The sequence below is a fragment of the Perca fluviatilis genome, chromosome 19 (genome assembly GCF_010015445.1).
Source record: "Perca fluviatilis chromosome 19, GENO_Pfluv_1.0, whole genome shotgun sequence".
NCBI classification, from domain to species: domain Eukaryota; kingdom Metazoa; phylum Chordata; class Actinopteri; order Perciformes; family Percidae; genus Perca; species Perca fluviatilis.
Window position 1 is genome coordinate 1,749,696 of NC_053130.1, and position 26,185 is coordinate 1,775,880.

The window sequence follows — 26,185 nt, forward strand, 5'->3', positions numbered from 1 at the left end:
GTTAAAAGTATTGAAAAAAGTGTCATAGTGATCGTAAAAAACTGTATTTAAAAATGTTGAAATTCCAAAAGTCCTTTCTATAACCTGATCTCCTTACCTACAGGTTACCCTCTGAAGAATGGACGTTAACAACACTACACAGGACAACAGCTTCCTTGAATATTTCGAATTTTTCACCACAACACCACAAACTACAACTACACCAACTACACCAACTACACAACCACCAACCTTCCCACCTTTAACCCTCATACCTATTGGCATCGACCCCGTAAGCGTTCTATCTGGCATCGGCCCCCCAAACTCTGATATTGACAACAACATATTTACCTCAGGCTCCAGTAATCTCACCAACAACACCTTCGGCTCCAGTAATTACACCATCAGCACCTTCAACTACTACTACGATAACACTAAAGCTGGATTCATCTCAGATGTAGTGACGTACATCATCATTTGCATCGGCCTTCCTTTGACCCTCATCGCAATCTACTCTCTCTACTCTCTGGTATGAAAATTAGGAATGAGATTAATTGATTTACTGTATGTATGTTAAGGATTTGGGTCGGGTGCCAAGTTTCCATGCCGTTTCCTGCCGTGTAACAGAAGGTTTCTTTCAATATGCTAAATGCCTGTGTAGTATCTGAGAGGACATATAGATAGATAGAGAGAGAGAGAGAGAAGAGAGAGAGAGAGAGAGAGAGAGAGAGAGAGAAAAAGAGAGAAAGAGAGAGTAAGAAACAGAAGGGTTGTAAATTATAGAGTGTGGTCTAGACCTACTCTATCTGTAAAGTGTCTCGAGATAACTTATGTTATGATTTGATACTATAAATAAAATTGAATTGAATTGAAAATTGAAGGGTCTGTCTTTGATCTAATCTATGCAGAGACAGAGATAGAGAGTAGAAACAGCAGGATATGGATTTAGACCTTAACTTTCAATTCCTATTCTGTCTAACCTGGGTGCAGCATACACAGAATACATAAAAACATAAAAATACATGGTTACCAAGAATCAGCATTGTTTACTGTTATTGTTGTGTGTATGAGAATGTGTTTCTGACAGCACAAAAGAGTTTGATGAAAAATAAGAAATTCAAAAAAGGCTGACTAACTGCAACTGCTGAGCAGAGAGTTCAGATTTACTCTGATTTACTTTCCTGCAGGTACGAAATGATCACGTTGCTCCCATCTACGTCATCAACCTTCTGATTTCTGACCTCATCCAGTTCTGCTGCATGATCTGTGACGTGGCACAACCTAAGAACAGGATGATAAACATTATCTACGCAAGTATTTACAACTACAGTCTGTTGACCAGCGTCGGCTTCATGGTGTGCATCGCCCTGGAAAGGTATCTGTCTCATATCACATGAATTGCTGTGCATACCTTTTTGTAAAATATCATACAATCCTGTTCATGAGAATATGTTGATTCAGCATGTGTAGCTCCTTCTGTGTCTGACCGTTGGATTATTGAAGTCTGAAGCTGTTTATCTTGTATTTCAGGTATTTGCTGATCGTCTTCCCACTGTGGTACCGCTGCAGACGAACCATCAAGTCCACTGTGGTGATCTGTGTCGTGGCCTGGGCCCTTCCTTCTCTCTACCTTTTCACTGTATTTTTCGGTGGTAATTTTAACATAGCACAAATCATCGCCATTGTCTTTCTGCTCCTTCCCTTCCCACTGCTCATATTCTTCTGCTGTGCGACTCTCAGAGTCCTGTCTGCCTCCGTCTCGATCCTGCCTGAGGAAAAACGACGAATTGTAGGAACTTTGGTCCTGATGCTGCTAATTTACATGCTGCTTTTCCTGCCCAACATCATTTTGATAATGGCTAGCTACACAAAAGACAAATCACTAACTAATACTCTCTTCTACCTGGTTACTGATTTTTATAAGCTGAATACTCTTGCAGACTTGGTTCTGTATATTTTCATGAAGAAAGGGGCTCTAGACAAGATTTTGGCCTCTGTGTGTTGTTGCAGAGTGAATGATGTCATCAGTCTGGAAAGACTGGAAAACAACACTAACGGTGTGAACTAGAAAAGTGGACTCAGGCTACATCCACACTGCTTCATTTTGTTTTTAAGCAGCATTTGGAGACAAAAACTATCTCCATGCACACAATAGTTTTATATCCAGTAGCAGAACTAATCTCCGTGCATATTATCACGTCTGACTCATCAACGCTAACCCATGCTAAGATATACTAATATATAAGATATATAAGTTACTTTACTTTCATGAAGGTTACCACGTGACGTAGAACATGACGCAGCTCTGTTTGTTCCGTAAAGTTAAAGTGCTTTTGTTGCTTGTGAAGGAATAAGTTGACAGATTCTGCCCTGGCTCAAAAGGCCAGAGTCTATCTGACTCCACTTGGTCACTTCTCAAGCTACCCCTTTAAATTCTGTGTTCTTGACTGGCAGACCAGGAAATCAATACTCAGGATTCGCACAGTTAAATTTTAACAAAGCTTCACTAAATGATATTGCAACCATACAACTCATGCATCATGACATACAGGTTCCCATGCATAAGGACCAGACCCCCTTTAAGACATGTTCTTTCTCATCCTAAGGCCAACAGTCTGTCTGGGAATCTGGTCCTTATACATGGGTACCTGTTTATCATGATGCATAAGTTGTATTCTGATTTAAAGGGGTAGCTTGAGAAGTGACCAAGTGGAGCCAGAGCAGAATTGGTCAATTTATTCCTTCATGGTGACCCCCAACGTCTGGTCAAGACTGGAACTCGAACCAGAATTTCTTGGCAGACTTTACACACCCAGACTCTTCTCTCCAGATCCAAAACGGTGCACCGAACTTAAAGGTAAGAGAATGCCTGTTTTTGTCTTTTATAAGACAAAAATTCTCACATTCGGACCTCAAAACTAAATTGCTTTTGGATCTGTGAGGGACAGCTTGGTTTTAATTAAATTGGGCTGAAAAGTAGTGATGGCCAAATGAAGCTTCGTGAACCAGTGTCTTTATTTTCTGAGCCCACTAGATGGCGCGCTTGGTTTTAAGAGAAAGGCCTAAGGCATTGCAATTCAGTGTATTCTCAACCCTTTGTTGAACAGAGAACGCCATCTAGTGGGCTCAGACAATAAAGACACTGGTTCACGAAGCTTCATTTGGCCATCACTACTGAAAAGTACTGTGAATGATATTGCAAGACTAGATGCCTTGAGTTAGGAGTGTCGCTTAGAAATCCAGACACTTTGTGAAAGAAGTGCTGCCTGAGATAACAAAGACAAAAGACACCTAATAGGAGGAGCAGTCTAATACGACCAGTACCAACATTTTTTTTTAAATTAGAGATATTGCATAGTATGTGAGTATTGTGTGTGGTTCCACTAGGAAACTGGGATTTGAGATATGGGGTAAGGGCGACATCTTTTGGAGAATTGGTGGGACTACATAAAAAAAAAATGTATATATATATATATATATATATATACACAGTGCCTTGCGAAAGTATTCGGCCCCCTTGAACTTTTCGACCTTTTGCCACATTTCAGGCCTCAAACATAAAGATATAAAACTGTAATTTTTTGTGAAGAATCAACAACAAGTGGGACACAATCATTAAGTGGAACGAAATTTATTGGATATTTCAAACCTTTTAAACAAATAAAAAACTGAAATATTGGGCGTGCAAAATTATTCAGCCCCCTTAAGTTAATACTTTGTAGCGCCAGCTTTTGCTGCGATTACAGCTGTAAGTCGCTTGGGGTATGTCTCTATCAGTTTTGCACATCGAGAGACTGAAATCTTTGCCCATTCCTCCTTGCAAAACAGCTCGAGCTCAGTGAGGTTGGATGGAGAGCGTTTGTGAACAGCAGTTTTCAGTTCTTTCCACAGATTCTCGATTGGATTCAGGTCTGGACTTTGACTTGGCCATTCTAACACCTGGATATGTTTATTTGTGAACCATTCCATTGTAGATTTTGCTTAATGTTTTGGATCATTGTCTTGTTGGAAGACAAATCTCCGTCCCAGTCTCAGGTCTTTTGCAGACTCCATCAGGTTTTCTTCCAGAATGGTCCTGTATTTGGCTCCATCCATCTTCCCATCAATTTTAACCATCTTCCCTGTCCCTGCTGAAGAAAAGCAGGCCCAAACCATGATGCTGCCACCACCATGTTTGACAGTGGGGATGGTGTGTTCAGGGTGATGAGCTGTGTTGCTTTTACGCCAAACATAACGTTTTGCATTGTTGCCAAAAAGTTCGATTTTGGTTTCATCTGACCAGAGCACCTTCTTCCACATGTTTGGTGTGTCTCCCAGGTGGCTTTTGGCAAACTTTAAACGACACTTTTTATGGATATCTTTAAGAAATGGCTTTCTTCTTGCCACTCTTCCATAAAGGCCAGATTTGTGCAGTATACGACTGATTGTTGTCCTATGGACAGAGTCTCCCACCTCAGCTGTAGATCTCTGCAGTTCATCCAGAGTGATCATGGGCCTCTTGGCTGCATCTCTGATCAGTCTTCTCATTGTATGAGCTGAAAGTTTAGAGGGCACGGGGCGTTCGGTAGATTTGTAGTGGTCTGATACTCCTTCCATTTCAATATTATCGCTTGCACAGTGCTCCTTGGGATGTTTAAAGCTTGGGAAATCTTTTTGTATCCAAATCCGGCTTTAAACTTCTCCACAACAGTATCTCGGACCTGCCTGGTGTGTTCCTTGTTCTTCATGATGCTCTCTGCGCTTTAAACGGACCTCTGAGACTATCACAGAACAGATGCATTTATACGGAGACTTGATTACACACAGCTGGATTCTATTTATCATCATTAGTCATTTAGGTCAACATTGGATCATTCAGAGATCCTCACTGAACTTCTGGAGAGAGTTTGCTGCACTGAAAGTAAAGGGGCTGAATAATTTTGCACGCCCACTTTTTCAGTTTTTTATTTGTTAAAAAAGTTTGAAATAGCCAATGAATTTCGTTCCACTTCATAATTGGGACCCACTTGTTGTTGAATCTTCACAAAAAATTACAGTTTTATATCTTTATGTTTGAGGCCTGAAATGTGGCAAAAGGTCGAAACGTTCAAGGGGGCCGAATACTTTCGCAAGGCACTGTATATATATATATAATATTTTCTACCTGACGTTGAAGTGCATAAAGAAAACTGGACACGCAGTGAAGAGACATTAAAGTGTAAAATTGCAAAACTAATCACACACGGGGCTCTGCCCATAGCAATCCTGTCTTGAAACCCAGGAGGTAAAGATTTATGTGTTGGCAGTGTTGGTTTGTGTGTGGCAGTGTGTTGTTTCATGCGTGATAGTGTTTTGTTTTATAGGTGGCAATTGTGAGGATTAAGGAGTTTGGTTTGTCTTGGTTTGTTTTTGTACTAGTGATTGGGGTAACTGGACAGATTAAGGAATCAAGAAAGAGGAGCTCGCTACTCCTAGGAGAACAGATTGAAACTCTCCATAAGAAATCACACGCAATTATTAACGTTTTAGTATAATAGAAGCTACATATAAAACCTATATGAAAAATCAGATATAACTAAACATAAAGCCTATAAGTGATAAAAAGATAATCTAATATAATAATCTACATAATTGGTGGGGCAATGCGTTATGTGGTAGATCTATAAAAGAAAATAATTCTTTTCAACTATTTAGATATAATATACTTTGTATATAAAAGGGGTAACAATTCAGTCAGGAAAGTGACATGAAAAAAGAGAGCGGAAAGCTTAGAGGAAGCAAGAGCATTAGAAAGAGAGCCAGCCAAGGACACCAGTCAGTGAGAGACTGGCTCAGATTTCAGTGCTGCAGCAGCAGGAGGAGTCTGAGAAGACTGTCACGGAGCTACTGCAGCGCATGCACATGACGGCTTCACAGACGAAAGAGAGCTAAATGTACTTTTGAATTAGGATAATGGAGTTCCTATTGATATTATTATTGTTGGTACAGAGATCATATCTCTGTCTCTGTATGTTGTTTTACCACTATATATTGTGCACAGTGTGTATAATATGTTGATGGATTGTAAAGGAGTTAAATTTAACACAGTTACTTTCACTAAGAAGTCAATTATATTTGACCTACTGCTTGCCTTTATCTGAGCGATATTTAAATGATAGTTTCCCTATTAATGGCGTAAAATATGCTTTTACCAAATACCAAAAGCTGATGAAGACTGTGAAAGTACAAAAGTAAAATGCAAAAAAATCAAAAATACAGTTGACAAAGTGAGAGAAGCTGATATATTATGTCCTTACAGAAAAACAAGAGGAACAGACAGCAATTAGTCCTTGTGTTGTTTTTCCTGTCGGCAACTTTTTGTTTTTCTGGGTCAAAATGTAAAGTCATTCGTGACGTTTTAAGCTTTTCCTATGGTTTGGTCACTTTTCCGGACATTATAGATATTTTAGCCTGACGTTTTTGTCACTTTTCACTGTGCTTTTTTGACATTTTTTTCCCTACGTTTTCCAACATTCTTTCATCAATTTTTCTTTACATGCTATAAAACTAAAACACCCAAATTCAATGAAAGTAGTGAACTGATCATTTATTTTACTTGTGAAGAGTGTCGTATGGGACCATCTATGTTATTTTATTTTAAAATTTGGTTGAAAGAAACCCAAATTTCTGATATAGAAACTTTTTGAAAAGGCCTCAAAAATCAATCTATTTGGTATGGAAAATTACATTTTTGTCTATAAAGGGTGTTATAAATTCTGTAAAATATGCATTGGATTTCATTTGACAGCTTCTACCAAGATTAGTGGCAACTACGTTAATTCAGTTTGGTGTGTCAGAAAATGTTTAAAGTGAATTTCACTTTTCGATTTTTGTGCACCAACAACAGGCAACTTTTGAACATGTTATTATCAATCAGTGCTGCACAGATAAATTATTGGGAAGCGATCTCATGTACAAATTTAAATTGGATTGATGAAAAGTTGATACAAACAGCAGATTGAGAGTGCTGTTCTCAGAATTTCGTTATACATAACTTAGAACAATTGTGTGCTCATCAGTGGAAATAGCCTGGCATTAACATCAGTAAACAATTTTTGGATGAAGCCCGTAAAATACACCTTTAATCTTTAACATGATAGGACTCTCTGTTTTGATAATGTAAACACAGACAGCTCGCAATCACAGATATATTTTGATGAAATTCTCCACTGTAAGGTCCCATTCAAATTGAACAACCAAAATGATGCTACAGGTTTGCAATGAATCCTTAGTTTGATTAGCTATGCCTTCTCTACACCTTACACCTAAAATGGAAAAATACATTTACATACAAAAAGTCATTAAGTTTACTGTTTCCTTCAGTAAAATTCTGTCTCACCACCTGTTGCTTCAAACTCTTCGAGGTAATTACACCTGTTTCTTGAGAGCAGGACGGGGGAAAAGTGTGCACCGACTGAACTCATTTTGGGGTTGACATCGCTACCGACATAGGTAACTATTTAGCCTCATGGTTTGTTAATCAAAAGCGGCAGCAGAGTTGATGTGTGGTAGCTGTGACAGTTTGAGAATTTCTATGTTCCACAAGCAGCACCCGAACATGTCCCATACTGAGCGAGAAGGGGCACTCCTGGGAGCACTTTTTGATGACAGAATGTACATGTGTGATAAACTTGATGCACCCAGAGGCTTAGCTACGAGACGAGTTCAAAGCACACAATAAGATTGGCGCGGGGTTTGACTCATTCTTTTTCTGGTGGGCAACAGTAAAGACATTTTTTTATTGTATTACAAACAGTGTTTTGCCAATTACATGTGGTGCAGAGCAGGGCATAGCTGAGCCAGCTGGGTCCGACTTCTCTGATGGCTTGAAAAGAATTAGCAGAAAAATTTAAAATGTTTAATGTTGATGTAAATGCTTAAATTATGTACATTGTGACCCTGTAACCGATTTGATGCATGGGATGTTTGGAAGGTGGAAAGACATGATTATGTCAATGTTGATCTCCGTAGCTGTGTTTGCTGTGCCACTCTCTGTTCAAGAACTCAGGTCACTAGATTTAATAACTACTGCTCTATCAAAAGAGGGTGCTCCCCCACCCTATCAAATGTTAGACAAGAAGTCCCTCTTCCAGATTATCGTCCACCTAGTGGTGAGAACTATACGGACGAGGCTGAAACTTCTCTGCTGGGTCTAAATTACTCCACTGTCGTCACCCAGTGCCCCCCTCTCCAATCCCCATCCATCCTATCTCTATCTGTTATTCTATCCTCTTTCTGATCTCAGAAATTCCTACTGTTTCACGGATACCTTGCACGCGGCCCCCAGTAGGCCTGTTGATTTGAGTCAGTGTAGCCTTAAGCAAGACATAAGTTTGCCGTGTGATTTTACAATTTTAATAAAATAAATTGTTTGTTTTGAAATGTTGTTGTTCCACAATGTTTAGAGATTTCCACAAGAAAAAATGTAACCATCAAGTATAGTCATAGAGAGCGATGTACTATTGCAGCTTACACTAGCGGTTAAAATACATATAAGACCCACGCACCACACCGCTCTATCATTTTATTACCATCATTGTTTATTTTTTGGTCATTTATGAATGTTGCTAACTGCCATTGAGTCATACTTAGGTCTGAAAAGAGGGATCCTATTTGTTCTGTTGTACACTTACTATTGTTAGGTTCCACAGCGTTTTGCTGTGGAAAAAGAGGGTGTAGAAATATATTGTGTTAAGAATAGAATGTCTTCAACGCCTACGAATGGCCTCGCTCTCTCCTCTTGTCTGGCATGTGTAAGTCATTTGCAGAATTGCTGGAGCAAAATGCTCCTGATAACCATTTGTAACAGAATGCACCCAGTAAAATATCTAATGGTAACAATATTTAGGCCAGGAGAGGAGGATGAGAACAAGAGTGATTCCAGGGCTAGCGCGCATTTCGCTATCTTCTTGGGGGGACAGAACCTCTGAGCTACAGTATGTCCAACTGATTAGCAGAGACAGACACCATGGCGGAAGGAGGAACCTGGAAAGAATAAAGAGAGAGGGCAGAGAATAGGACGGGAACAGATTCCCGGACAGACTGTTGGCATTAGGACGAGAAAGAACATGTCTTAGAGGGGGTCTGGTCCTTATGCATTGGTACTTGTTTGTTATGAGCCTGGGTCTGTCCCAGGTTTCTCCCTAAAAGGGAGCTTTTCCTCGCCACTAAATAATTACTCTATGGGGAATTACTGGAATTGTTGAGTCTTTGTATATTATAGAGTGTGGTCTAGACCTACTGTATCTGTGAAGTATCCTAAAATAATTCTTGATTTGATACTATAAATAAAATGTAATTGACTTGAATTGAATTTGCTGTGGCAATAATTTTGTGGTCTCACTAAGGTTGTGACTAAGACTGCTTAGGGTAATCAGACCAGCATAGTGTGAAGTGTGGGTGGGAGTGGTTAATGACTCTCCAGGTGTGTTGTTAACTGATTAGCGAGGGTGGGGCCTCCTCACCTGTAGCCAACACTAATCACATCCTTGTATTTTTAGCCCCTCTATCTCCAAATCAAATTCTAACTTTGATTACCTCCGCCCGCCCAACCCAAGGGCGTAAATCCCAGGGAGGTCGGTGGGGTCAGGACCCCCCCATATAAGGGTTGCCCCCCCCACTAGAAATATCATTAAAAAATGCTGTGTATTGTAAATAACAAATGATGTTTACTTAAAATATCTGTGTAAGTAGTAAAACAATACAAACTCCAAAAATGCTTTTTAAGTTTAGAAACATTTTGAGTCCCCCCTCCCTTGCCTCACAGTGGTTTGGTCCACTGCCTGCTGTACTTTAGGATCTGCACTCAACTCACAGTCACATCGGTAGTGACAGGAATGTAGTAAGTAGGCCGTTCAAGGCTATTTTATTCACATTAAACATCGGATGAAGTTCTTTTCTCAAATAGAAATAATGCTGAGTAATTAATGAAATAGTTATGAAAAAAAAGTTTGCAATGCTAGTGTAATATAATGTAACGTTACCTAGCTTGTTGAATGGAAATGCTCCCATTACAACTAACGTTACCACGGCGATAAGCCTAACACTATGTGTGTGAACTGATATTAGGGTTAATATTGAAGATCTACAACTGTGTTTTGCTCAATATGAAGTTAAGTGGCTGATCAGTTAAATATATATCCTCTGTCCCAGATGAAACCTAATATTTATGTGGAGGATGCAAGATCATTTTATATTTATAATATGACCGCGTGGTGAACCTATGAACCTAACCCATATTTAGACATCTGATGTTCAAGATTTGTGTTGTTGTTGTCTAGATAAAATGACAGAGAAAAGAAAAACAGACATAACATCCTTTTTCAGTAGGCCTACACAAAACAACAAGTAGGTACAATAAGTCCTCCTATCAAGACAATTTGGTAACATCTTTAGAAGAATGGGTGCTTATGGAAATACTAACGTCACTATTTCACAAGCAAAGCAGACAGAAAGAACTGAGGGACAGGGAGACCAGGGACAGTCAGGGGTAGAGTCTCAGGGGGACCAGGGACAGCCAGGTGTAGAGTCTCAGGGAGACCAGGGACAGCCAGGTGTAGAGTCTCAGGGAGACCAGGGACAGCCAGGTGTAGAGTCTCAGGGAGACCAGGGACAGCCAGGTAAAACCGAAAGACACAGCCTGTATCAAATGCTAAGTTATCTCAGGGCATGTTTTACAGCTAATCTCGTAGTGAGATAAGAAGAGAGACTAATTGAGAAATATAGTGATAAAGAAGATCAGAAAGACATGAGAAAGTTTATTTCCTCCTCCTGATGCCAACACTTCCAAGTACAGATGCATCAATATCACTGGAAAAGTGATTTTTTCCCCCCCATACTTTAATTTAAAAAGTAAATCTTTAATATATTCTACATTCATTACATAAAAAGTAAAATATTTCAAACCTTTTATTGTTTTAATCTTGATGATAAGGACTTACAGCTCATGTAAATCAAAACTCCAGTACAAATGTATTAAAATTTTAGAACAAATAATTTTTTATACGACCTGACAAAGCTTCAGTTGTTCTTTTTTCCATTTCATGGATTCTGATGTAGCAAATTTATCAGCTAAGCACAAACTAAACAGAACTGAACTCTTAAGATTAGTAATGATGTTTACACCAAATTCCAATTTTACCTATGTAGGCTAACTTAAAAATGGTCAGATAATGGTTGCCTCTTTTTAGTTGCCAGGGGTGAAAATGAGTCATCCTTAACATTTTTGGTGTTTTGGATTCACTACATCTGGATAACAATTAAATACAAAATAGGTTGTAGGCTCTACTGGGTGATTTCTTTTTTTTTTTTACTGAGTAACTATCATCATTTTCCCAGATAGTGTATAGAATTTTAGGCATTCTATTATCTCAAACAACCTGAAAAATAGTGCATTTAGCTGACGTAATTGGGAAAAAAATCACCACCGGGGGAGCATGCCCCCGGACCCCCCTAGGTTTGGGCTAAGCCCCGAATGTTTATATCGTCTGGCTCCGCCCCTGCAATTGCTCCTGACCTTCTTCCTTTCCTCACCCATCTCACTAACATCTCCTTGTCAACTGACTGTCTCCCCGACGCCCTCAAAGAAAGAAGAGTGAGCCCACTAATCAAATACCCTTCAGCCCTCCTTGCTGTCACTGAGCAGCTTCACATCGCTAGAACAACCTCTCTCTCTTCAATAGTCATCCTTCTGGACCTTTCTGCTGCCTTTGACACAGTGGACCACCAGATCCTCATTTCGACACTCAAGGATCCGGGTGTCTCAGGCTCTGCACTCTCTTTGCTCATATCAGACCTCGTCGAGTCACAGCTTCTTTTCTCCCATCTAAAGTAATTTCTTAACAACAACTCATCTGTTCATCGGTTTTTTTTGTCATTTTGCATCTTTTTGTTGTTATTTTTCATATATTTTTATTCATTTTGCATCTTTTCATACCTGTCAAGTTTTGGATTTGAAAATAAGGGAAATTTTCCGGAGCCCACCGCGAGCAGTCCCACCACCCCAACCAAGTTCCAGTATCCCTTACATTTTAAAACAGGTGTACAAGAAAGCTAAAATCACCACTTGATGCAGAATGCTGAAAACATTTACAATTTATAACATTGCTTGTCTTTACATTTACATTTTATTTTCATTCCACACATTCTTTTCATTTCATATTGCTTTTCTTTTACAGTTTTTCTTTTCATTTCACATAACTTTTCTTTAGTGAGTTATTGTACAAATTTGTTGCAGACTTTGCGTTCTTTAAGACTGTTTTGGAAGGAGTGTATTTGTGGGCTGGGCCAGAGCGGTTAATTTTACATGAGAGTAGAGCGCAAACAGTTCTGTTGTCTAACGTCCTCCTATTCTCTGTAACAATCTTTCGTACCATGCTAAACACCCTTTCTCAACTTGCATTGCTATGGGGAATGCATAGTAAAGCCTTCAGAAGTTTTGGCAGCGCACCGTCTCTGTCGTAGCGTCCATCATCCGTCTCTGTTTGTTTTCCCCCGCGTTGTCACTCATCATCTGACCTCACACACTGACCTCGCGACAACTGCCATCTACAGTACCTGTAGTACCTACAGCCCACATATCTATGGGCTACTGCAGGAGGCAGTTATCGCGAGGCTAGTGACAGAGCTCAGATTGGGAATGTTTTTTTTCTTTTTTTTACTCCGCTCGGGCCCGGGGTATTATTATTTTTTAATAACGCAGGTTAAAATACGGGAGATTTACGGGAAAATACTAATACGGGAGGACGGCAGGAAAGAAGGGTAAAATACGGGACTTTCCCGGCCAAAATGGGATACTTGACAGGTATGCATCTTTTTGTTGTTGTTTTTTCATCTTTTTTTATTCGTTCTGAGTGTCTCTGTGATCATATTGTGTGTTTTTCAGCAACCTTTGAAGAGTCAGGGCCCCTGGCTCTGTGTCTGTTTGTAATCTCTTGAAACAAAGTGAATGAATGTGACTCTACAAGATAAAGGATCACTCTCTGACAAAAGTTGATCCAAAACGTCTCTGTCCTGCCACCTAGTGTCTGCTCTTATGAATGGACCAATCACAGCGTACTGTCTGGAATGTTGGGTTACATCAGATCACTTGTGATTGGTCCCTGCAAAACAAAAAAACAATCAAATCAATCTTTACTAAGCAGGCATGAACATGAAACATGAACATGAAGCCCACATACACACACACACCCATATGTATATATATATATATATATATATATATATATATATATATATATATATATATATATATATATATATATATACACACAGTGGCATGCAGAAGTTTATGAACCCATGCTAAAGTTGACTAAAAAGAGGAATAAAAAAATAATCTTTTGGAAATTGATCTGAATGCCTTAATTAAAAAAAACTGAGGGAAAATCCAATCGTTAAGGACACAAATTTTTTTTATGCATGAATAATGTATCGTAAATAAATAAATGTTCTTCCTTAAAATACAGGGGGCATAAGTAAGTACACCCCTATGTTAAATTCCCATAGAGGCAGGCAGATTTTTATTTTTAAAGGCCAGTTATTTCATGGATCCAGGATACTATGCATCCTGATAAAGAAGTCACCTAGCACCAGCATGGACGCATCTGGAGGTATGGATAGCAGCCTCCGGGTTACTTTAAGTTCAGACTCTGAGGCTTCCTCCTCATTAGCTCTCGGGTGAATGTACGCAACAGTGACAAATATCTGGGGGAATCCCCTGGGGAGGTTGTGTGGGTGTAGAGGCACAGGCAGTAGCTCAATGTGTTTAGTGTACAGTCTCTCTCTGACAACTACTGTTTTGCAGATACAGTTTTTACAGATACACCCCCCCGCCCTGTGATTTGCTAGTGACAGCGGCATCAGATTGGCATGAGGTACTTTCCATAAAATCATCTCTCTATCATCTCTTTATCAGTATCCTGGATACTATGGATCCTGATGAAGTTCCCTTGGCCTTTGGAATTAAAATACCCCCCCACATCATCACATACCCTTCACCATACCCCCCATCATCACATACCCTTCACCATACCCCCACATCATCACATACCCTTCACCATACCCCCACATCATCACATACCCTTCACCATACCCCCCCACATCATCACATACCCTTCACCATACCCCCCCATCATCACATACCCTTCACCATACCTGGAGATTGGCATGGTATTATTTTAGTTAACCTAATAGCTGGTTTGATTTGCATTGAGAGATAATTTTATGGAAAGTACCCCATGCCAATATTTTCTGTATTACAAGTTTTCTGAAATGTTAGCAATAAGGAAATACTCATAATTTTAGCTAAGGGGAGCGTGCCTATATTCCCACATTTCTAAGATTTTGTTTTTTTACTGAAAATTAAGCCCTATGTTCCCACATTTCCTTTTACATAAATTTGTATCATATTTTATCCCATAACCCTAACCCTAACCCTAAAAAATGTTGTGGAAGGATAGGGCTTAAATTGAAGGGAAATGTAGGAACACAAGACCTAATTTTGAAAATCTCCTCGAAATGTGGGACCATTGGGCTGTGAGACCATAGGGCTGTGAGACCATTGGGCTGTGGGACCATAGGGCTGTGGGAACATAGGGCTGTGGGACCATTGGGCTGTGAGACCATTGGGCTGTGGGACCATTGGGCTGTGGGACCATTGGGCTGTGGGACCATTGGGCTGTGAGACCATAGGGCTGTGAGACCATAGGGCTGTGGGACCATTGGGCTGTGGGACCATTGGGCTGTGGGACCATTGGGCTGTGGGACCATTGGGCTGTGAGACCATTGGGCTGTGGGACCATAGGGCTGTGAGACCATAGGGCTGTGGGACCATTGGGCTGTGAGACCATAGGGCTGTGAGACCATTGGGCTGTGGGACCATTGGGCTGTGGGACCATTGGGCTGTGAGACCATAGGGCTGTGGGAACATTGGGCTGTGAGACCATAGGGCTGTGGGAACATTGGACTGTGAGACCATAGGGCTGTGGGAACATTGGGCTGTGGGATCATTGGGCTGTGGGACCATTGCAACCTAGTCTCACGGCAGTTCACGATGGCATCACGAAAAGAAATCAAGTAGATCGTGATACCATCATGATAGTTTGAAGATTTTCGTGATGGGGTCACGTTTTTTAAACTAATGTATTTCAATGGGAAGCATCTTTTGTGATCACAGCACGATTCGTTCTGAATGTCGGGCTGCAGCAGAGAAGATGTATACAGCTTTTCTATTATTGTTGTTTTAGCCCAATGTTTTAATCAATATTTATTCACCAGATCTTATCATGTTTTATATGTATTTCTTTTAATGTTATTATTTCGATCTATTTCGGCCAGGGAACTTTGTCTGTTTGTTTCGGGGGATAGCAAAGATACAAATACATTATATTCATAATATTGATGTTTTGGTCTAACGTTGTATTTGAGGATTTAAACAATAAAGATTGCACCAATAATATTATTATATAATTATTATTATATTATAATATATATTAAAGCTGAGGTCCAGAGCTTTCTATAACAGCTGGTCCTAAGTGTGTAGCACCTTCTGTTGCTAAATGACAAGCCTTCAAACATGTACAGGGTTCAAGATTCAGAGGTCAATATTTAGGGAGTAATGGATCTTCTTCAGACTGACATATGTTGCTATCGAGGTTGAGACCTTTCCAATGATGTGTTTGCTATAGTCCTACGACGTTTTAATTTTGACATCATCATGGAGACCACTTTGCAGCTTATACGTTATTGCCCCCAGAGGGATATTTGCCTTGAGTTCAAATTTTTCACACTTAACGCTTGACATAGTTTTATCATACAGCTGATAAATACTTACATTAAAACAACAACATAAACAAAGTTTTATGTAGCCAGATTGAAGCGCAGCACGCACATCACAGCCAAAATCTATTGCTTATCTTTTACAAACAGTGACAAGAGCAACACACAACCCTATATGCATCATATCAAGAAGCTTGCACAACCCCTCAAGCCTCAAGCAACATTATTTAAAGTTTTAATTGATGTAGGTCCAAATTAGGCCTTAAATCGTTCTAAATCTTTAGATTACATTGGGGTACCCTATTTCTTCTGCCAGAGAATAAGAGATCATCTGGCATGGAGAAGAAAGATAGATCAGACCATATTCTCTGTGCTTGCCTGGAGAGACTGGTTTCTATTCCTTTTCACAACCTTCATGACAGTAACCTGACAACCAAACTTTAAATGAGATGTTTTTAGATATCGCCATGCTTTCTGACATATGAATATGCTCTGTAATGCAGCCTTGTATAACCCTCTGATTCACTGTGATTTTCTGCTCTAAATGATAACACACACTTTCCAGCCAAAGGTATTGTCCATATAAACATAATTTCTTTTTTAAAACCCCCCCCTTTTTTTTCTCCAACAAAAAACCCATTTTTTTTTTTTTTTTTTAACTTCTAAAACTACAAGCTACAAGCTGTTAACCACGGTGATTAATATGAGGATCATCTTCTGAATATAATAATTAATATGTTAGGCCTACAATAAATTGTTATTTCAAAACAGTAATTTATTTAAAACAACTAATAATGCTAAATCAAACTAAGTCCCACACATAAATATGATCATGTTTTTTTCTCTTTAGTCTTTGCTATTAACATTCATCAACTGGAAAATTAGAAAATAGTTTTTTTAAATAATGATGAATGGAAAATAAAATAAAAAATGTTTCTCTTTGTAAATAGTTTATTTTTTGTTTTTCACAACAGTACAAGGCAAAACAAATGCAAATTAGGCTGTATTTCTAAACACTCAACTGTAGGTTTATTATATAGGCCTAGTATTTTTCTGAAACAGGGCAAATCAACGTGCTTAGCAAAAAGAATTTTTTTTTCATTATTGGTATTTTAATTGTACAAATTCTCACGTAGGCTAAAATGTGCAGCAATCTTTCACAGATGCGGAGCAGTAATTAGTACGTCACTTCCGGAGTATTCCGCTGCTTTTTTTAAATGTTATTACGCTGCATAACTTACTGGAACAAAGCTGAACAACATATTGTTGGTGGTGACAAAAAACACTGATTACATATATATACATTGAAGCGATACTGATGGCTGTCTGATTCTCTGATATGAATGCCTTTGCATTGTGGGATATGGGTATAGAATGTGCCCCGCTCGGCCCGTGTTCTGTCTTACAGTATCCTTTAATATTTCACCGGTAATAAGACCAATATAATATTATTAAAATAAATAAATGCATACTATGATAACATCTAAATAAATGTTGATAAATGTAGCATTATAGTTTTAAAAATATCAATAAACAACAAAGCAATCCAGCTTCCCTGGCCGAAATAGACTGAAATAATAACATTAAAAGAAATACATATAAACCATGATAAGATCTGGTGAATACATGTTGATTAAAACAGTGATTATTGGGCTAAAAATACCAATAACAGCAAAGCTGTATACAGCTTCTCTGCTGCAGCCCGACATGCAGAAAGATTTGTGCTGTGATCACAAAAGACGTTTCTCATTGAAATGCATTAGTTTAAAAAACATGATCCCATCACGAAAATGTTCAAAATATCGTGATGGTATCGGGATCTAATAAATTTATTTTCGTAATGCCATCATGAACTGCCATTAGTGTTTTCCAGGCTGCTGCCATCTTTGTCTTTAACTCTGCAACAACACACAGAGGCCAAAGTCTTGTCTAGGGCCCCTTTCTTCATGAAAATATACAGAACCAAGTCTGCAAGAGGATTCAGCCTAGCAAACATATGAGACAGATAGTACATAATAGTTTGTGATGTGTCATGTGTGTATATATCCATTATATAAATGATGTATGGCAGGGAAAGCAGCGTGTAAATTAGCAGCACCAGGATCAAAGTTCCTACAATTCGTCGTTTTTCATCATGTGGGATCGAGACGGTGGCAGACAGGACTTTGAGAGTCGCACAGCAGAAGAATATGAGCAGTGGGAAGGGAAGGAGCAGAAGGACAAGGACGATGATATCTGGGAGGTCAAAATCTAAATTATTGAAAAATAAAGTGAGAAAGTAGAGAGCAGGAAGGACCCAGGGCACGACACAGATCACCACGGTGGACTTGATGGTTCGTCTGTAGCGGTACCACAGTGGGAAGACGATCAGCAAATACCTGAAATACAAGATAAACAGCTTCAGATTTCAATAATCCAATTGTCAGTATGACAATGTATGCACAACAATCCACGTTATCTTTCTAAATTAGGCGGCCAGCTACAGAGTTGACAAAAGGTGACTTTGAGCTGTGTTGTGTCGAAGTCTGTTCTCCCGTTGAATAGTGTTTCCTTGCTGTTAAAATGCATAGCGTTCCCCCCCCCCTCCATAGTTAAGGTAAGGGATAAGGTTTGTTTCAGGTCTAGGTAGGATAAAACAGATCTCCGCGGGGAAACAGAGTTTGATACAACACCGGGTACAAAGCACCGTGAGATGATGGTCCTTTCAGCGGTCTGTTGAGTTCGGTTGAGTTTATCAGACACAATGTTAAGGGTCAAGTGGTGACAAGAGTTAAGTTTAGACACTAAAACGACTAGTTAAGTTTTCTCTTTAACTTCTTCCGGGACATGAACTCTGCCCCCTCCCCCCGCCCCCTCTTTAAAGAAAGACCTGTGTTTTAGGAGCCAAACATCCCCCCGACCTCCTCCCTACGAGGATCTTCAGGCTCTCATACATCAGCAGTCAATGTGCTGTAGATAGTAATAAATACGTAGATTGCACTGTAAAAACTGTTACTTAGATATAACTTTAAAAAATTAAGACATTTTCCAAACACTTTTTGTTAGTTTAGCGAACATCTTGTTTTTTTAAGTTGGTAAAACTCAGTAATAAACATTTTGGTGTATGCTAAATTATTAAGTAAAGTCTACAAAAAAACCCCAAAAAAATTAAGTTTAACCATCGTCAAAATAGAGAGCATTTAAACCACAATCACCTAATTAAATTAAGTTACATTTAAAAGAAAAATTAAAAAAATTGATTTAAATCAAATCCTGCACTTATATTTTTCAATGTTGACAAATTCTTTTTTTCTGTTTTCAAGTGCAATTTACTCGATATAATTAGTTAGCAATGGCATACATTTACCAAAGAAACGAGAGGTATTTGATTCCAGCATTTATTAAACAGCTAATAAATCCAGTCATGGCAAAACTAAATTGAAATAAATTACATGTTTGCTGACCATCTTATAAAATAAGTTTAGTAGAGTACATCCACAGTACAGCAACCTTTCTGTGTATAAACAGTAATCTTGAGAAAATAATATATTCGGGGGATAAATGTTTATTCAGAGTAATGTTAGTGACAGGTAAAAAAGCAATCACCAGAAAGTGGCTGAAAACTGAGGTACCTAAAATGGAGGATTGGGTTGAAGTAATGTATAACATCTACAGGATGGAAAAGTTGACTTTCTTAGTTAGACTAGAATCAGATAAATTTAGGAATTTCTGGAGTAACTGGGTTGATTTCGTAACACCATTGAGAACAGACTTTATTTGGTGAAAACATTGTATTTTTTATTTTTTTTTTATCCCCTTGGTTCTTGCTACAAATGTTGCCTGTTCATAAGATTATGTTCGGCATTATCCTTCACCAGGAGAGAAAGGTCTTTACAAGAGGGGAATGAAGATGTGGACTGAAGTGAATCATTTACTCTTTTCAAGTCTACTGAGTTTTGTGTTTAATTGTGAATTTTATGTGTTTGATCCCCGGTGTGAAATATTTGTAGGCTCTGTATACGTGGAAAACATATGTGTCAGAGGTTAAATGCTAATGGGACAATGCTGAATGGAATCAATAAAAAGTTAATAAAAAAAAAAAAAAAAAAACATACATTGTGATGTGGACCAGAACTTATGGCCAAATCCAGAAGACTGAATTCATGCAGATTAGTTTAGTGTGTACTAGAGAAAACTTTTATAGGATCTACAGTGAACAATTTTCTTTCAGTTATGGTTATTTTTATTTATTTTCTTACAGTATTTACTTAGACAAAACCTTACAGTAATGTTAAAAGTTTGTTTCTTGCATCGATAAAAAACAAACAAGAAAAAAACAGTAATCTTGAAGGGACACATTTGGCCATTTTAAACATCACAGCTTAACAGTCATTGCATCATTTGACATCATGGTTTTAAATTGGCAGATTTTCCTTTAAAACTTACTAGTTTACATACTAGAACATGTGACATCAGCTTACCAACTGCAGCTTGGTAAGATATTTTCAGTGACTTTCAGTGAGTGCATCAGTTAAATGAATTTAAAATAACAAAAAATGTTCATGAACAGAAATGATCATGGAAGTTAGTTTTGGACCCAGTGCAGAGTCCCACAAAGTGCTTGAAAGGCCTTCATGTACAACTCAAGAATACACTCATCAGGCCGAGAAAAATGTAAAGTCCTTGAACAAAAAAACAAAACAGTCTTCAGTGCAAGGCCAACAATCATGTTTCACTGCAAAAAGCATGTTTTTGAGGCTTATGAACTTGGAGGTTAGTTTTGGGCGCAGTGTATCAAGTCCCGTAAAAAAGTCTTTGAAATACCTCATAAATTCTCAAATTTTGCATGGATACTGGAGATTCAGCATGCATGTCACCCCGAGTACACAGCAGCATGTTCTGGCCAGATTGCAGAGCTTTGTAAGCACTGGGTTTCTCTCTCTCGAAGATGGCCACTTCATCTGGTTCATGGCAAGCATAGAACGTCATACAGTCCATTTCCAGGTCCTCGTGCACACTGCTCTCTGCAGTTCCCTGTATGACAGACAGACAGAATACCAAAATTAAGAAACTGTCTCATTTATTGTCATTTAAATTAATATTAAATGCTATGGTCATATTTTGAACTTAAGATAGACAATCATTTTTACCTTGATCACCTGACGCATGTATGAGGTTACATTAGCATGTGGCTTTTTGAGACCTTACTCAGTGTATATCCACCATTGAATGCTGGATATTAGTATAAGTATAAGAAGTAAATGAAGCTTTAAAAGTTGATGCAAACGTACTTCCAAAACTGTCTGTATAAGACAGTGTATGTATTTAGGACTGTCACATTTATTTGGGAATGGACTGGTAGTGTAGCTTTTTTTTAACCTTAAAATTTGTTATGTAAACCAGTTGCAACTTTTTGTAAAACAAAGGTACTTGCCATGTCCATCCAACTGGAGCAAGAAAACAAAACAATGAACTTGTAATACATGTGTTCCTAAAACCTAAAACTTATTTTAACCACTTTTGCCTCACCTGTATCAGTTCCATCAACAAGTTCTTGATGCACTGACCAACCGCTCTCCTCTGTTCAAACTAAACAGCTCCAGGAGCTTTGGAGTGTACTTTTCCAGCTGAGACAAACATGTTGATTCCAGTGGAACTGCACTGCACCCGCCAAACTCCTCGTTTGTCTGCAAGATTCCCCCCCACAAAAAACGTTTTTGGATTACATAATTTTTCCTAATAACAGTTTGACACAAAAACATGTATTGCAAAAATCTTTAAAAGGTGTATGTTACTCTGATTGCTTACCTAATATATATATGAATGAGACAGAGCTTTGTGGGGGTAGCTGCAATGCTCTCTGGAGTAGATTTGATGATCTCCTTGAGAAACACAAAAGTAGAATATAACCATATGGAAATATTTTGCACAACATACAATCTGTTTGATGATGCTGAAAGATGAAAAAACAATATTTACGAAACAGAAAAACATGCATTGCCTACGTTTTTTTCTCTAAATGGACATTCTTTCAGTTAGTTATTTTCTATGCCACAGGTTGCTCCCACTAACGTTACCATGCAGGCTAATCTGTATCCTGCACATAGCTTGCAACAGTTTAGTCAAAGCTAGTAATTCACATTATTTAATTTTCTCTTTATGGCTGCTTAGCTTGAGGTGAGCTGTTTGAGACTAGATTAAAACCGACCGTTACTCCGCCATTTTGAGTCTAGACATTCAGACATTGGGCCACAAGAGGAATGGTTGATTTATTGAAATGTTCTACTAAAAAGGGTCTACCATTTGATGTTAATTAAAAAAAAAAAAAAAAACCCGCACTTGACTAAAAATAGACTGTTTGAGTTTAATGTTAGCTAATTGTTTGAGCTTAGTGCACATTTGAAAACGCATCGTGGCATCCTCACAATCCCCACAGTTGGTAATGGACAAACATATGGAAACTGAGTGCTATTTTAGCATGAGTTAGAGAAAAATTGACAGTCAATTTACAACCTAAATTTCACCGATAAAAATGGTTACTTACATGTTTTGAGAAGTAATGTCCTCCACAAGCACGGCGGAAAAATGTGGACAGCAGCAGCCAGTTCGGTCACGTACAGCCGCGCGTGAGACTTGCCCAGACACGTTCTCCCGTTGCTGGGGGCGTGTCCTGACAATTACTTTTGCCGTAAGTCCTTAAAGGAACACGCCGACTTATTGGGAATTTTGCTTATTCACGTAACCCCCAGAGTTAGATAAGTCCATACATACCCTTCTCATCTCAGTGCGTGCTGTAACGCTGTCTGACGGCTCCAGTGGCATCAGCCCATAACAGAACAGGCAGGTGAATGGTTCCAGTAATCCTACTGCTCCCAATAAGTGACAAAATAACTCCAACATGTTCCTATTTCCATGTTGTGATTTGTAGAGTCACAGCATGTACAAAAAACAACGAAACATGAGACACAGCCGTCTTCTAACCGTAAACAAACCGGGAACTATATTCTCAGGCGGAAGAATATAGTACTTGGGCGGAGTGATATGCTCACAGCAAGCCTGTCTGAGAATATAGTTCCCGGTTTGTATACGGTTAGAAGATGCTGTGTCTCATTACACGATTTTGTACATGCTGTGACTTTCTAACTAACAACATGGAAATAAGAACATGTTTAACGTCTTTGTCACTATCTCACCGGAGCAGTAGGCTAGTTGGAACCAGTTACCTGCAGGATCTGTGCTAGGCTAAGCTAATGCTGGAACCGTCAGACAGCGTTACAGCATGCACTGAGATGAGAAGGGTATGTATGGACTATCTAACTCTGGGGGTTACGGTGAATAAGCTAAATTCCCAATAAGTCGGCGTGTTCCTTTAAACTGAGTTTTGTGAAGTCAGTTTATTGTAAAATACAACAAAATCAATTTTATGGTAGAAAGGTGCAAGTTCCTAAAACATTCACACTTTTCATTTTTCTGTAACTTAAACTGAAAGCAAAATAAAGGAAATTAATTTATTGAAAGAAATATACATTTTAAAATAAAGTCCTATGGACAGTTCCATTGAAAGACTTTTTAGAGTGTATGAATTACAGAGCTTTACTTTTCAGAGCTATACAGTATGTATGAATGGTTCATGAGAACAGGCTGGCTGGATAGATAGATAGATAGATACCTTTCCAGGGCGATGCACACCATGAAGCACACACTGGTCATCAGACTGTAGTTGTACATAATAAAGTAGATAGTGGATATTATGAATCTGTCAGGTTGTGCCACCTCATAGATCATGCAGCAGAGCTGGATGAGGTCGGAGATCAGAAGGTTGATGACGTAGATGGGAGCAACGTGATCATTTCGTACCTGCAGGAAAGTAAATCAGAGTAAATCTGAACTCTCTGCGCAGCAGTTGTAGTCAGTCAGCCTTTTGTTGTTTTTTTTTACATCTTTTATCAAACTCTTTTGTGCTCTCAGGATCATCAGATATGAAAACATATTCTCACTCCCAACTCGTCAAATACTGACACTTGGTCAGGACCCTATGGTGTAATCTGTCAACATGCAGGGTAAAACCACTTAGGGTTTGGGAAAAATCATGGTTGGGGTTAATAAATGGACGTTTAGGTGACCCACAGGACAAGAAGAGGACAGGAAGCTCTGAAACTTGGAGCCCAACCCAGATGAAGATCCTTTACAGACACATACAGTAAATCAATAAATCTCATTCCTAATGTTCATACCTGAGAGTAGAGAGAGTAGATGGCGACGAGGGTCAAAGGAAGGCCGATGCAAATGATGATGCACGTCACCACATCTGTGATGAAATGAGCTTTACGGTAGTCGAAGGTACTGTTGGTGTAACCATCGTAGTGAAAAGAAGTAACATTTTCAAAGATGCTGTTGTCCTGTGTAGTGTTGTTAATGTCCATTCTTCAGTGGGTAACCTGTAGGGAAGGAGATCAGGTTTTAGAAAGGACTTTTTGAATTTAAAATTCTTTTAATAAATCAACATTTTAGCATGAAAATGTTCCAAGGATCTTTGTTTGAGCAGATGTGTAGTGTCTTTTGCGTGATTTTGGGTGACTGTCCCGGTCACGTGAAAGTCAAGTTTAGCGGTCTTTGCTGTTAAATTTAGCTGACAAAAGGTGACTGACCTGCAATGATGACAGCTGAGTTTAGACACCAAAACGATTACCGTTAGTTAAGATCACAAAAAGGGTGAAGGCTGAGATAATTCCTGCCAACTGGGAGATCTTCTGCACAACATCAGCCATCGGACATCTTTACCACCCCGGATATTCTGCCAGCCATCCCAACCGCAAAGTACGGCTACACACTGCTAGGTTTTGGTTTCAAATCAAATATCTTCTGCTACATTTCCCCCTCTCATTCCCTCTGCTCTGGCGTTTCCCCCTCTCATTCCCTCTGCTCTGGTACCAAAATGTTGTGGGGGATAGGGCTTAAATTGAAGGGAAATGTAAGCCGTTTTTAAATCATAGTTGCCATCTGTTTCTCTCCACAGCATCGTTAACTCCTCCAGCAGGCAGCGTAAGACACGTTCATATCTTATTTATTTGATTAGACATCTTCACATCTCCCCATTTTAGCTGTTTCACACACTTTATTTGCTGACTTGCATGGTTAAAGAAAATAAAACCATCTTTAAATACATCCCTGAATAAAACCAACCGCATTCCAACTCTAACAACATATTTCTACCTTGTTTGTGGTAGTGGACATCTTCTACTTTTACTAAAGTAAATATGTCTCTGGTTATTTGTACTTTTACTTAAGTACTGAGATTTAGTAATTCTTCCACCACTTCAATGTACAAGTCATCCATCTCTCCAACAACCATCTCTTGAACGCAGTCTCCCGCTTCCCAGGAGGTGCACAGGAACTGTCATGTCCTTATATGGGATTTTGCGAGGCGTTTTCTTATGCTAATTAAGAACAACTGGCATGCGCTTTCAATTACGAAGACGTGAGATTCATCAATCCTAAGAACACAGGTGCGAACAATCCTGTTGTAGAATTTTCTTAGGGACCTGCTTAAGAACATATTTAAGAGAAAACTTGTTATTGGTGAATGAGGCCCATTGCTATGAATTTGGCCGATTCAAAAGAAAACATACTGATGTAGATGATATGAAAGGTTTTGTGCATAAGGAACAACATTTATGACTTTCTCAAAAAGAATGTTTTGTATTACAAGTTTTCTGAAATCTTATGTTTTAAAGATGCAATTTTTTTTATGATTTTAGGAGAAATCTACAGAAACAAAGTGTAGTAAGATGAATGTTTTCTTTCCATTAGTCTGAAAAAAGACATCTGATGGAAGATTAATAATTGAAAAATTATCATTTTGCCTGCAATGTCTCGCCTTAAAAGTGACGAAGAAAAACTGATTCATCTTCTCATTTCACACTAAAACATAATTACCTGACTGTGTACTGTCTCTGGTTATATAACACGTTATCAACAGTCATATTCAGTTTTTTTTTTGCATATCTCAACTGTCATCGTTTCCTGGAAAACTGCAGCAGCAACAACATCAATAATTATAATAACCATTTGTAAAATGTACTCTAGATATATGGACTCCTATCCTAACATGTATAAACACTACTTTCTCATTCGTTAATATTCTTATATATAATTTTCTTCTTTCATTCTTCCTCTACCAAAGATTTATTTACTTCAGAACACTGTATCTTTTATTTTAAATTCTCACAGTGAAACACCCAAATGAAATGCCCAAATCTGTCTATTCGTTACAGTTTCCATTTTCATTTCTATGACTGTTTACAGTTATTTTATTCTTGTTTAATAATCTCTCTTTATAATAAAATGAGTAATGTTTTAAAGTGTACCTTTTGAAAGCTGTGAGCCAAGCTGAAAGAGTTGTCAGATGTTGTGTCCTCTGCAGTCTCCAGTCAGT

At 38.6% G+C, this 26,185-nt stretch overlaps 2 protein-coding genes and 1 long non-coding RNA gene across 3 annotated transcripts; 1 reads left to right on the forward strand and 2 right to left on the reverse strand.

The window, feature by feature from the left end:
• Window positions 1-208: 208 nt before the first annotated feature.
• LOC120548423 (mas-related G-protein coupled receptor member A4-like) lies at window positions 209-2,282 on the forward strand (the record flags this gene model as incomplete). Its single annotated transcript, XM_039784686.1, has 3 exons — window positions 209-508; window positions 1,167-1,354; window positions 1,510-2,282. Coding segments are annotated over 3 exons (1,026 nt in total), but the record flags the coding sequence as incomplete, so codon positions are not given.
• Window positions 2,283-17,617: 15,335 nt separating this feature from the next.
• On the reverse strand, window positions 17,618-26,185 carry LOC120548424 (mas-related G-protein coupled receptor member X4-like). Its single transcript, XM_039784687.1, has 4 exons — window positions 26,118-26,185; window positions 23,985-24,188; window positions 23,420-23,607; window positions 17,618-18,149 (listed from the first exon to the last, which is right to left on the reverse strand). The coding sequence occupies exons 2-4, from the start codon at window positions 24,171-24,173 to the stop codon at window positions 17,618-17,620; spliced, it is 909 nt and encodes a 302-aa protein (XP_039640621.1). The 5' UTR covers window positions 24,174-24,188; window positions 26,118-26,185.
• LOC120548203 lies at window positions 20,118-21,714 on the reverse strand. The gene is made up of 3 exons (XR_005637151.1): window positions 21,559-21,714; window positions 21,280-21,437; window positions 20,118-20,784 (listed from the first exon to the last, which is right to left on the reverse strand). It is a non-coding gene; the product is annotated as an uncharacterized LOC120548203 (long non-coding RNA).